The sequence below is a fragment of the Clavelina lepadiformis genome, chromosome 3 (assembly GCF_947623445.1).
Source record: "Clavelina lepadiformis chromosome 3, kaClaLepa1.1, whole genome shotgun sequence".
Lineage (NCBI taxonomy): Eukaryota > Metazoa > Chordata > Ascidiacea > Aplousobranchia > Clavelinidae > Clavelina > Clavelina lepadiformis.
This window is the reverse complement of record NC_135242.1, coordinates 5,243,575-5,256,586: the sequence shown is the minus strand read 5'-3', so window position 1 is coordinate 5,256,586 and position 13,012 is coordinate 5,243,575. Positions and strand designations below refer to the sequence as shown.

At 36.8% G+C, this 13,012-nt stretch overlaps 2 protein-coding genes across 4 annotated transcripts; both read left to right on the top strand.

Moving 5' to 3' along the window:
- The first annotated feature begins 1,377 nt into the window (after positions 1-1,377).
- Positions 1,378-5,845, top strand: LOC143450259 (uncharacterized). The gene is made up of 6 exons (XM_076950723.1): positions 1,378-1,878; positions 1,998-2,164; positions 2,458-2,706; positions 2,848-3,028; positions 3,709-3,930; positions 5,710-5,845. Exons 1-6 carry the CDS (start codon positions 1,449-1,451, stop codon positions 5,724-5,726), a joined length of 1,266 nt encoding a protein of 421 aa, XP_076806838.1. The 5' UTR covers positions 1,378-1,448; the 3' UTR covers positions 5,727-5,845.
- LOC143450257 (major facilitator superfamily domain-containing protein 6-like) lies at positions 5,727-12,908 on the top strand. 3 transcript variants are annotated; one of them, XM_076950721.1, is made up of 8 exons: positions 5,727-5,773; positions 8,899-9,112; positions 9,517-9,774; positions 9,977-10,543; positions 10,624-10,790; positions 11,050-11,298; positions 11,437-11,617; positions 11,729-12,908. In XM_076950721.1, exons 2-8 carry the CDS (start codon positions 9,019-9,021, stop codon positions 11,965-11,967), a joined length of 1,755 nt encoding a protein of 584 aa, XP_076806836.1. In that variant the 5' UTR covers positions 5,727-5,773; positions 8,899-9,018; the 3' UTR covers positions 11,968-12,908. The 3 variants fall into 3 exon arrangements, with proteins under 3 accessions (XP_076806836.1, XP_076806835.1, XP_076806837.1); XM_076950720.1 differs by lacking the exon at positions 5,727-5,773 and adding an exon at positions 5,778-5,916; XM_076950722.1 differs by lacking the exons at positions 5,727-5,773; positions 11,729-12,908 and adding an exon at positions 5,778-5,916 and having other exon boundaries at positions 11,414-11,576.
- The last annotated feature ends 104 nt before the right edge of the window (positions 12,909-13,012 follow it).

Sequence of the window (13,012 nt, the reverse complement as noted above, 5' to 3'; positions counted from 1 at the left end):
GCCGTAGCCTATTTGCTACATGCCGATTTGATTAGATTTTGAAAAATCATTTTTGAAAAAATAGCTACCTGGTCACACACTCTACGTGTATGCGTATGTACAAGTAAGATATATCATACTCATACAGTTGATGTGCAAATGTCTGCCATCCAAACTGAAATTGACAGGCCGCAACCAAACTTTCCGGTTTGCTAGTACCAGCTTTCCGCTTCCGTAACTAATTCATTATCCAAAGCTGCCGTTCGTTTTCCTGCTTTCGTTATCTCGTTGTACGCATATTGCAAACAGGGCGTCTGTGATTGCCGTTGAGTTGGCTGTACCGAAGCATCCATAAAACATATCGTTTGATGGTGTCTGACATGTTTACCGCTGTACTACGGAAGAAACTATGCGGTTTATCACTGGTCTATTGCGAATACTATCTGTTGAAGTTATTATACCTCTTTCATGAAACAGGTAAGAACAATGCAAAACCTATTAACAAAACTAACTTTTTAGCCTAGTTGCGATTATAACATATTAGCCTTGTAAGCCCTAATTTTGGCAATTTCCTGTTGGTGTAGGCTACCTACAAGGGCAGCCGTATTAATTTCATCAGATGAATAGGCCTACGATGAAAATAAAAACAAGATCAAAAACATTGGTATCAATGCGCATCAGTTTAAAATGCAACACCTTTTATGTTAAATCACCGTGAACGCGGTGCCTCAACCAGTTTGTGGCTCGTCTTCAACCATAAATATTACAGAATCTGAGAATAAATGTGCTATTTAGCTAACTTTTAGAACGTTCACTCCGTGTAATAAAACACTTGTTAAGCTGCTTGGGCTGCTCTAAAACAGTCGTTGTACACAAACTTGAAACCAATGAAGTCGTTATCTTTTACAGGTCATGAATGTGGATATGAGATATATCAAGTCATATTCTTAAAGCACATTGGCCTATCATCTAAGCAGGCTGGCCTCATACTGTCTGTCCAACAACTGGCTGCAGTCGCTGTTTCTCCCATCCTCGGCATGATCTCGGATAAAACGAAGCGTACAAAAGAACTGCTCATAGTGTTACTCGTCACTGGATCTTTTATCCTTTTTGCACAATTCTTCGTGAGGCCTTTGCCTCAACAAGGTAAGGTGAAGCTTTCAAGAGGTGATGGTGCTTCATGGTTGATATTTTCATGCTCTTTATTATATTGGTAGAAAACAAAGTTATTAAACTCTGTTTTCGATCCTCGTTTTAAAATTATGGATTAAATTACTTGGATTTCTGCTTGTTTATAATCCGACAAACCATATAACGTATTTTAAACAGAACACTTAAGCTGCTACAATTGCATTGGGAAGCCAAAGATTGAATCTCTCCTCAGAAATTTGGTAACGCAAGCTGAAATTGATTTTCAAGTTAATTGCTTCAATAGCACACTGAATATATCAAAACTCTCAAATCAAAACATGGAAGCCATTACAAGAAATCAAACAGTATTATGTCTTCCTGCAGACGAAACCAATGTTAGCAAGTGTATTAGGCCTAAACGACGGAGTGATGCTTTCGTGAAACAACCGCTTTTTGAAAACTTATCATTTACGCAATTTATGAATTTAACTAGCTTCTTACTTACCGGCGAGAACATACATTGCGTCAAACATAAATTACCAAACTTAAAAAATGACCGTGGCTACACGGAAAACGTTGATTTAGCTTTCTGGGCCATGTTGATTTTAGTTGCGCTGTCGGCTTTTTCTATTCGTGGTTGCGAACCAATAATAGATGCTACGATAGTTGGCGCACTTAGAGAAGAAAATGGATGGAAATTCGGGAGAATAATACTTCCTGGCACAATCATTGCTGGCATAATGTCTGCGGCGGTTGGAAAATTAAAAGGTATAAGTTTAACCCAAATCACAAGCGTTAGCTTGGTCAATAGGTTTAGCTATGCCAAGTTACTTGGCCTACTCAAACTATTGCCGATTCGGTTATTTTTCGGCGATTTTCTTTGACAGATCTTACGGAAGAATCTATTGGAGCTTACGCAGCCGCAACAACAAACATAAGTTACATCCCAATGTATGCTTCCACTGCACTTGCATGGTTCTGTGCAGCTTACGTAACGTATAAATCAAATATTACATCTGAAATATCAACACCTGTGAAATTAGCTGATATAAAGGTGGGTTTCAACATATGGGACAACCGCTTAACATTTTCTATCCCATAGTCAAAGCCAACAGCATATATACAACAGGTTACGCCACGCTAGTGCATGCCGTAAATTTACAAATACAGCATATCTATCTATAACTACACTGGTGGCAAACCTTCCTTAAACGTTAGCTAAAAGTTAATATGACGTAACTCTATAATGGGAAATGATATTTCCTGCCTAATTTTTGACAAATTTATATCACGCATATTTTCAGCAAAGTCAATCAAACACTGACTACCTTTGTGATTATCACACAGGCTGTTTTCAAAAGCGCTAACTTCATCATCTTTGTACTGCTTCTCATTTTTTATGGATTTGCGCAAGGAGTATTGGGAGGTTACGTGTTTTGGTTTGCTGAAGTGAAACTCAATGCGCCAACCGTTGTTTTGGGTCTGAGTACTTTGGCAGGCTGCATTTCTGATATTCCTGCTCTCTTTTTCTCCGGTCACATTATGAAACGAATCAGCAGTCCAACCATATTTTGCCTCACAATGCTATTATTTTCGGTAAAATACTACATTGAAAATAGTGTTGTATTTGAGTTAATTAATGATTTAATAGGATTTTGTTACTTGTTGGACACAACGTGATACGATGCAAAAATTTTCAAGTTTTGGTATCACTACTCAATATAATCCTTGCTGCAGGTCCGGTTTTATCTGTACTGTTTATTAACACAAGCTTGGATGATTATTCCGATGGAAATGTTTCGCGGAGTTACTTTCGGTTTAATGTGGCCAGCAATTTGTACTTATGCCGGAAGCATCAGTCCACCTGAGTTACAAGCGACGACAATGGCTATAGTGCATGCTGCCTCATGGAATTTTGGTAAGTCAAGGAAAATTGATCGTAACTTTGATTATTCTGCGTGGTGAAATGTTGCTGAAATATCTTAGTTAAATATTGGAATATGGGTCAAACACTCAAACTGACTCCAACAATGCTGTTCATGTCGATAGCTTGAAGTGTTTTGTAACTGAAGTGTCACAGCATTTGTTGGCTTGTCAGCAACATATTGTTGAACGATCTGAGGCGGAGAGTTTACTCAAATTTTTGTCATTGTCTAAAAAATATGTTTTCTCATATAAAATGAATAACTTTAATTATTTTGTCTCAGCGTATTAGTATATTTTTGTACCCATACTTTTAATGGCCACAAATCTTTTCCAATCATGCATTGCAGCTTTTCAATAGAATTATTAGTTCTTCGTGCTATTGCCATTAATACGGCACAAACACAGTCGTATTTTCATCACAGCATTTTGTCTTAATGTTGAACGGATAAAAAAGGGATCTGTTTTTGAAATGAACATAAACTGGCACAACAATGTGGGTCAAAATAGCCCAGCTTAAATGCATTTACGTATTTTTATTCGAGCATGCATCTATCTGTATGAAGAATCCCAATAAAATGTAAATATGCATTCAGATATGTAAGAATGGGTATCCCTATTGCTGCAAGATTTAAGTTCTTTATACCTCTTTACTTACTGTTTGAAATGAAACAGGATTGGCATCAGGAGTTTTTGCTGGCGGATATCTGTTTCATGAATACGGCGCTGATGGTTTGTTTAAAACCAGTTCTATTATATGCCTGGTTGGAACCTTGTTGTACGCTATAAGCCATCACCTCGTCTCCAGTTGCTTTCTACATGAGTCTTCAAGACATTCTGAAGCAAAGAACAAAAGCACCGAAGACGGTTTTGAATATGAAAGCTTGATCAAGAAAGGTATACTTTGAATGATTCTAGCTGAGAAAGCTCGTATAGAGAGAAAGTAAACCCGTAAGCTACGCATATTTCTAATAGAATAATCCCATTATAATATATTTTTAAAAAAGATAACTTAGTTAAATTAACTTTTCTTTGATAATTTCGATGTTTAAGAATAAATTTAAGAAATTTTACTAGGCTTGGGAGAAATATTACAGTAAATAAAAATTAAGAAACGGTCCAGTTAAGGTTGTAATTACGTGCTTTGAATTAATTTTTGTGATCGAGGTTTGAGGATTCTGTAACTAACAAAAATGCATGAGTTAAAGTGCTCCACTCTCCACAAAAACCATGGCTATGCCGGTTTCGCAGAAGCTTAGTATTTAAGACATGTCACATTTGAGTTTTTAGCTTTTGAAATCTTGTCTCAACAAAAGCGCTGCAAAAATCTCATACAAAGACAAAAATAAAAGTGGAATAGTTAATGTAGGTAATCTATAGTAGGCCTATATTTCATAACCTTTGCGTACCGTAATTTCGGTATGATAGCAATAAGATCCTCACAGGAATCGTAAATACCATGCGTTTTCCACGAACTACTCTTGTATTAATATTTCTGTAGCCTATTTACCAAATTTTACCCAAGCGTTGGAATTAATAGAAACCTGTCGACATTATATATATACAGTAGCCTATATAATGTAAATGACTATGCCAAGGCGAAAGGTGAAGTTGGTAGGCCGATTGGTCCGGGTCTACGACTTTGAGAGCGCCTTTTATTTGCTAGACACATTCATTACAAATAAAACACATATTAACAATGCGAGATTAATAAAGTAATGTGCAAAATCGAATTTCCGAGTTTATTTTATCGATTACCTTTCGTACGTGTCCCGTCACGCACCAATTTTACGTGTCCCCCTAAATCGTTCGCTGATTCGTTCTGGTCAAGAGTACAGGATGAAGCAGTTACTGATGTCGCAGTTTTTCGCCTTAAGCGGACCCGTGTTTTGTGTTCTGACCAGTCTTGCATTTCGCAAAAGCCGCGGCCTGCTTGAAGCATAATGCAAATCACGAAATTAATCGATATACCAGATCGGTAAAGAAGTTAACCTGTGATTTTATTGTTTCATTTTACAATAAAGGTTTCTAGGAATTGGGATTGATAAAACGAATAAATTGACCGAAGACTCTTTCTTCCAATACCGTTACACTTTGAGCAAAACGGTTTTATCATCAGCTGGATGCAGTATAGGCCTATGTTTCAATGCATGTAATAAATCAAATTAAATTTAAACTAAAACCAAGGGCTGCTACATTCCACTGCCGGCTTAAGGTGGCGTCAAACACCAAAAAACGCCATAAAATCTTTGTTTGTTTTATTACACAGTGAATTTACTAAAAGACTGATTGCTCCAAAAATTCCCCTTGGGGCTCTCTGAAATTTTGCATGTCAGTTTAGTATGCTTTGGACTACCATTCCATAAAATGCCATCAAAAACCATGATTCAAACTATTTTTTACAGAGGCGCAAAATACACACTAGAATTTTCGGTCTAAAAACCCAATTTTAGCTACTTTCATGCTAATTTTTAGCCGAATTCAGAACGCGACCTTGTGCGTTATTAAGCAGTCAACAACCCGATAGTATAGTTTAAAGGTATACTGCTGGTCATTCAACCATGGTGGTTAGAGATGGGTCGGCTCGACAGTTAGGCTAATTTTTAAATAATATTAGACATTTTTTAATAATATTTATCATCTAGCCCTACTATTAGCTCATTACATTGTGTACAGAACAAGAGGCTAATTAATGGGAAATGCACTTGGCAGATAGAAGATACACCATTTTGGAATTGAGGTTTGTCAGAATGGCAAATTATTTCAATTGTCTATGATCCTATGCTTACCCATGGAAATCATCGTCCCACTTCAATTTGTTTTACATTTTTCTTCAAATCGCATGCATTCTAGCCATTAGATTGCAAAGGCTTCACTCAGATGGTGAATAAAACCAGTTATAAATTTTACGTAACAAAAAAATTCAACTGGGAAATGTTGTTCGGCTTTCATTTTACAGCACTTTGAATCTTACGCTTTCAACTTGTCGATAAAACCTCATGAAAGGTGGCATGCGACGTAAAATACGTGAGAGTTTGCGTGGTTTCAGTCGCAACATCGTAATGTTTAGTCAATAATTCAGATGAAGAAGTTATGATAATGATCACATTTTTCGTGTTGATTGCTTAGCGCCTTAGCGTAACCACAACAGCAATTTATAACTTAGTTAGAGTAATGAAAAAGTTTTTCTTCAGAAGAAATAGTGACTGATAAGTCTTATTTTGTACAAGGTTCACTACTAGAGTTACCATGCATTCTCCTTTAGCAGGATATGATTTCTTAATTTATGACAAGTAAATTTCCTCCAAGGAATCGTTTAGCAACCGAATAAGCGCTATGAATCGTTAAAGTGAAGGGCAAGCCTAAAACAAGTTTATAAATCACTGAGTAGTTGTCAGTAAAAATACTGGTGAATGGATTTTTTATAATACGTAGTGGTTAAACAGTTATTGCCAAAATTGTATCGCAAATTTGGGCTTCTATTATGACGAAGATGGCGGTGACTATGACATCACGACATAAAAACAGTATGAATGATGACTTGGGTTAGTGATAGGCTAGTTTTATGGATGCTTCGGTACTAGTATAATCGATAACGTGGTTTGGATAGAATACGTCTGCATAGGTAGGTGATTAGTAGTAGGGAATGTTTATTTTCAGCAAAGAAATGTCACAGATGACAGTAAGTACATAAACTGGTAAAGTATTCTTGTTTTTAACTCAGTTACCGGTGCCGGACTAGGCTAAAGCCAAGAGCCCAAGACTGAATTGTACCGTAGGGTAAGCACTTACATTAACCAGTACAAATATACCAACTGTAAGCTAGTTTAGGCTTATTTAACACAAGATACTCCTGTTATACACTTAAGTAAGCTATAACTTAACCTATTGCTCTCTTCTCTGTCACAAGTAACATGCTATTAACATTTGATCTAAATACCTGAATCATCCGTATTGTTTCTTCTATTTTGACGTAATAAGAATCGGTGACTTCGTCATAATTAAGCAATCAATATGCATGTTTTGCCACTTGATTATGGCAATAATTGCTTAACCACCACATAGCCTACTGTAATAGTACAAATACTTTCACCAGTATATTGACTGACAACTACTCGTTGATTTAAAGCCAACTTAATTTTGGACTTGCTCCTCAATTTAAGTCTCAGTACCACTATCGCATACAGTAGGCGATGATCACCGATTTTTGCTGGTAGAGTGAAAAGTGCGGTACGCTCATAGCACCTATATAATAAATTTACATTGGTGTGACACACCTTCATGGCATATATTCATGGCTTATTATATTGTTGTAAATTGCGTATATTTTTTTAATAGCTTTCATTTCATTTGCGTTAACGTCAGCTATGATTACAGTATCACAACTAAAATTGGTTATCCACGCATGCAGTTTTTCATCTAACTGGAACAGTAGGCCTACGTCATCGTAATGCTGACGTTGTGGACAAGCGACTACCGAAGCGTTTTAGGTTGAAATCATTGGTTAGTAAGAGATTGCAGTATGCAGTATGACATACATAACATAACCTATATTCCTATAAGGCAAGAGCTCGAACCAAATTTGGGTAAGATTTCTTGTCTTTCATGTAGATAAAACATGAAATGTTTTGGGACCGATACGCGTTTCGGGACAAAACAGACAATATGATTCGATTGTTAATTGCTCACTTCGTTCTTTGATTCTTCGTTCTGATAGTAATTCGCGACAAGTTTAGACCAGTCTGCAAGTGATTGCAAAAAGACGGCAAAGTGGTTTCCCACTGTTTCTACACCGATTGGTACCCTCTGGTCGATTACCAAGAACAAGTCGCCGGTAGTACGAGGTCATGCGTGGTATTGTAAACCGTTCGTAATTGAGCACCGACGGCCCTTTTAATTGCCGACCACAAGCGAGACCAGTTGTGACCGGAAGTGGTCGAAAAAAGGCCGTATCGCCTAGTGCAGAGGTTTCTATAATGGGGTAAATGTTTACAGAGTGGTACATTTATTTGGACTTTTCAAGGTTGTAAAAGATTGGCGGTTAGGTTAGGTTAGAAGAATGGATTAGAAAATGTTGGTTTAGCTAATTATGGTTTAATGGAAGTTTGATTTAGAGTAAAATGTATATTCCGATTTCTACTTTACAACATTTATGTTAGTTTAATAAAGAAATGTAAAAAATAGGTTAGCTTTGAACGTACGATATTTCCCAGTAAAATAATGAAAGCCTATGTAAATAAACCGAGTGATTATATCACCTAATGTAGGTCACAAAGACCATTGTTAGAGCTAGGCGGTTAGGTAAGCTGAATGGGTATGCAAAAGTCGGTTTAAACTATTTAGGGTTTAATTAAAGTTAGATTTAGCTTAGAAGGAAGATTTAGTTTAAGTTTAGGTAATTACGTTATAGCATTTAAGTTAGGTTAACAAAAAAACACAAAAAATAACTTTAAGCGTAGGATTTTGTTATGGTGAAATAGTAACAGCCAGTTATAAATCCCCACAGAGGGCATTCAGTTACAGCAAACAAAGTTAAAGAGAGTCTACGTCAGCGTATCAGCTGGTTTAGACTCTAGACTTTCAAGTAGGCTTAGTACCATTGCGAAATTTGAGAACACGGGTTGGACAAACAAACTGTGTTGTATGCTGAATTTACTATAGGTCTTTTTACAGCGAATATTCTGTTGTTACTACAGCTAGGTATAACATTAGTTTATTAGAATAGGTTCCACCAAGGGCTTCGCTTTGCAGTAAAATACTAGGATTTATTAAACAGCTTATACCCTAGTACGTTCCTAGTGTAAACACTAAACCATTATAACTCACTGAGCTTATATTCAACGCTTAATGCGGATTTTGTTGCAGGCTGAAAGCAGTAGTCAAACATTTGAAAAATAATAGTCATGGTCATGGATAACCTTGTGACGACACATGAAATCACTATCTATAGTTCTATACTAACAAAGTAGCCTAGACTTGCTGAAAATGACCAGCACCGAAGTACAAAGGAAGGGCTGCTCCTCGTTCATAACTTGTCAGCATTTTCTGCTAAAGCTGCTTTATCTCCTTCAAGATACCGGTAAGGTCACAAGAAATTTCTGCTTAAAACTTTAAAGGCTTTTAAGCTTATTTTTAAAGGGTTCAAATGTTATTTTCTGCGCTTTTAGGCTTTTACCTTTGCCAAGTACCGGTACCGTTACCGACGGTACTTTCAAAGTACCGACTGCCCACCTCTGTCTGTAGCACAGAAGTGTAAGCTACAACCAGATGACGTCACAACTTGTGTATCAAAGTTTAGAATTCCAGGTCGATTTAACCTGCGAGTTTTGTTACTGCCTTCCCGTAAACCTCCTCAAACGTTTCCAAATATTTTTAATATTTAGGTCAATAACTTAAGTGCTAACATTTTGCAGAGTATTTTGTGACCAGCATTTAAAACGTGAAATTGTGACAGTTATTATTAATTACTAACTACTTTTTCAGGTCACGAATGTGGATATGAGATCTATCAAGTCATATTCTTAAAGCATATTGGCCTATCATCTAAGCAGGCTGGCCTCATACTGTCTGTCCAGCAACTGGCTGCAGTCGCTGTTTCTCCCTTCCTCGGCATGATCTCTGATAAAACAAAGCGTACAAAAGAACTGCTCATAGTGTTACTCGTCTCTGGATCTTTTATCCTTTTTGCACAATTCTTCGTGAGGCCTTTGTCTTCAAAAAATGACGTAAAGCTTTTTGGAGGTATTTTTTTCTTAATTTGAAGTAGGCCTATGTGTAATTTGTCATCGTTTTTTCGCAATATGTGTTGTACTTGACCCTATAATAACCTGTTTGAATTAAACTTGGGCAGAAACAGTTTTCATTTGCATTCTTGTAAAGTTGCGATATATATAGTTTTCTATTAAACAACAGTGAAAATGTATGCATCTTTTCATGTTTTAAGACTTGGATTTAAGCTGTTACAATTGCACAGAAAAGACAATCTCTGAAAGTTTATTCGCAAGCCTTGAGTTACAAAATATATCAAGTTTTGAATTCGTCCAAGTCAATTGTTTCAACAGCACATTAGACGTTGCTCTCATTACAAATCAAAATCTGACGCAGCATGTGGCAACAAAACCATCGCCCTGCAATCGTGTAAAAGAAAATATGCTTAGAAAGTGTATTGCAAATTGGGTCAATGTTTCTGAGGAAAACCTTCGCTTAAAAAGCTCATCAACTGCGCATTTGTTATTGGCAACTAGCGGGAACATCCGTTGTGTTGGAAGAAGAAATTTTGCAAACGTGACAATTGGAGATGATCAAAGAGAAACTACCGACGATAGCACTTTCTGGATAATGCTCATTTTAGTCTTGCTGTCCGTATTTACTGTACGCGGCTGCGAACCAATCATTGACGCCACAGTTATCAGCGCACTTGGAGAAGAAAATGAATGGAAGTTCGGGAGAATAATACTTCCTGGTACAATCAGTGCTGGTATAATGTCTGCGGTGGTTGGAAAATTAAAAGGCAGGTTGTACGAATTTGCTAAATTTCGGTCACTCATTATGCGCACATTACATTTAATATGACGCGATTTTCTTTTACAGATCTTACGGAAGAATATATTGGAGCTTACGCAGCCACAACAACAAACATAAGTTACATCCCAATGTATGCTTCCACTGCACTTGCATGGTTCTGTGCGGCTTACGTAACATATAAATCAGATATTACATCTGAAATATCAACACCTGTGAAATTAGCTGATATAAAGGTAGGTTTTAAGGTGAAACAGTAATTGACAGATACTTTGCAGGTTTACGTTATAGAAATGTTGTTAGATGAATCTCAGTTTAGCGTGACATGTTAAACAGTTAACTTATTCAAAGAGATAATGACGGCTGTTAGCCTAAGTGTGTTTACACCGTATAAGCTTCTGTTCAAAGTTTATGTTAGCAGTAAGTCACCTAAATTTGTAACTATTCTCATGAGAAGGAAACATCTCCACTATGTCTTGTTATATTATCACACAGACTGTTTTCAAAAACGTTCACTTCATCATCTTTGTACTGCTTCTCATTTTATACGGATTTGCGCAAGGAGTATTGGGAGGTTACGTGTTTTGGTTTGCTGAAGTGAAACTCAATGCGCCAACTGTTGTTTTGGGTCTGAGTACTTTGGCAGGCTGCATTTCTGATATTCCTGCTCTCTTTTTCTCCGGTCACGTAATAAGGCGAATCGGGAGTCCGGCTATATTTATTATTAGCATGATACTGTTCGCAGTAAGTTCAACCGAAATCTTGTTGCTTGTTAACTTGTTTGAATTTTTGAGGAGTTAATTTTAATGTTGTTATGTATGAATAATGACATTTTAATTAATGTTTTATTTTTATGCAGGGAAAAATTTTCTTTTAACGCAGGTTCGGTTTTACCTCTACTGCCTGCTAACACAAGCTTGGATGATTATTCCGATAGACATGTTTCGATCAGTTACTTTCGGTTTAATGTGGCCAGCAATTTGTACTTATGCCGGGAGCATCAGTCCACCTGAGTTACAAGCGACGACAATGGCTATAGTGCATGCTGCCTCATGGAATTTTGGTAAGTCAAGGAAAAATGGTGGTAACTTTGAGGTTTACGTACGTTGTGAGCTGTTGGGGTATAGGCCACTTTTTAAATGCAGCTATCAATGCTTTTTTTGAAATGAGGCAGGATTGGCATCAGGAGTTATATCTGGCGGATATCTGTTCGATGAATACGGCGCTGATGGTTTGTTTAAATTCGCCTCGTTGGCATGTCTGGTGGGAGCCTTTGCATACAGCATTGTTCATTTTTTTGTATCTAAGTTTTTTCCACAAGTAAGTCCAAGACTTGGTGAAAGGAAGGAAAGTGGGGTGGAAGATGTCGAGTTGGATAGCATGATTGAAAATAAAGGTTTGCAGCTGCTATAAGACTTATATTTCGGCTATCAACTTGTTTAAAACCTCGATGAACGTAGTCTGGGTTATTTATAATGTAATAAAAGCGTGTTATCGAAGTGTCTGAGTAGGGTAAACAGCATGACAGTGTCAGATGACACCAAGGTTGCAATAAAGTTAGCCTAGGAATTAAGTTAATCCAAATGCGATAAGAATAACAACATTTTATTTTAATTTGGAACAAATCAGAAAAAGAATTAAACCTACTCTTGCAATAATTTACTTTGCTCCTATATTTCGACTTTGTATCCCCTTGGTTTTCAGCATGGCCTCCTATGATATAATATTCGCGTCTCCTAAGACAAACGTATTCATTGTCAATATTCGGATGGTCTTAGCCAAGCTGCCAGCATATAATATCCCAACACCCATTGGCCTCAAATCAAACCGGTTAAGGTTATGGCGTGGGGAAGAGTCGATCAAAATCTTGTCCATCTGCTGCTGAAATCCAATGCAAACGAATGTTTATAAGCTAAAACCGCGTTAATCTTTCCTCTTTTGACGAAAGGTATTTGTACTTTAGTTGCTTTTAAAACGTTTTGCATGAATAATTTTAATCCCTAATTTTACAACGTCACATTAAGCAAGTTATTAGTTTGCTACAAATTTCTGTTTTGTCAATGAACGTCTACTGAGCTTTTATTCGTGAAATACTCTTAGAATTATTATCTTTATCTCTTAGAATTATTATCTATAATTATTATCGCTGTATATGCTCAGCGCCTTTGAGCGGATACTTTTTCCCGAAATATGACGTTAATAAATATTATTATTAACATTATTTTGCTTCTGTAGTTTATAGGCTATGCCTCTATACGTGTCACGCATTATCTTCACCAGTAAGGTTTATATCTCACAAAGACAAAAAAGTATATGAGAAAATGTGTAAATTCAGCACATTACACGTTTGTATAGCCTATACAATATGGGTAACCAGCTTTTACGCAGTGCGATGTAGTCGTGCGACCACATCATTGCATTGTATTGAAGAGCGCTTTTTATGCTTGGTCATGGTGGT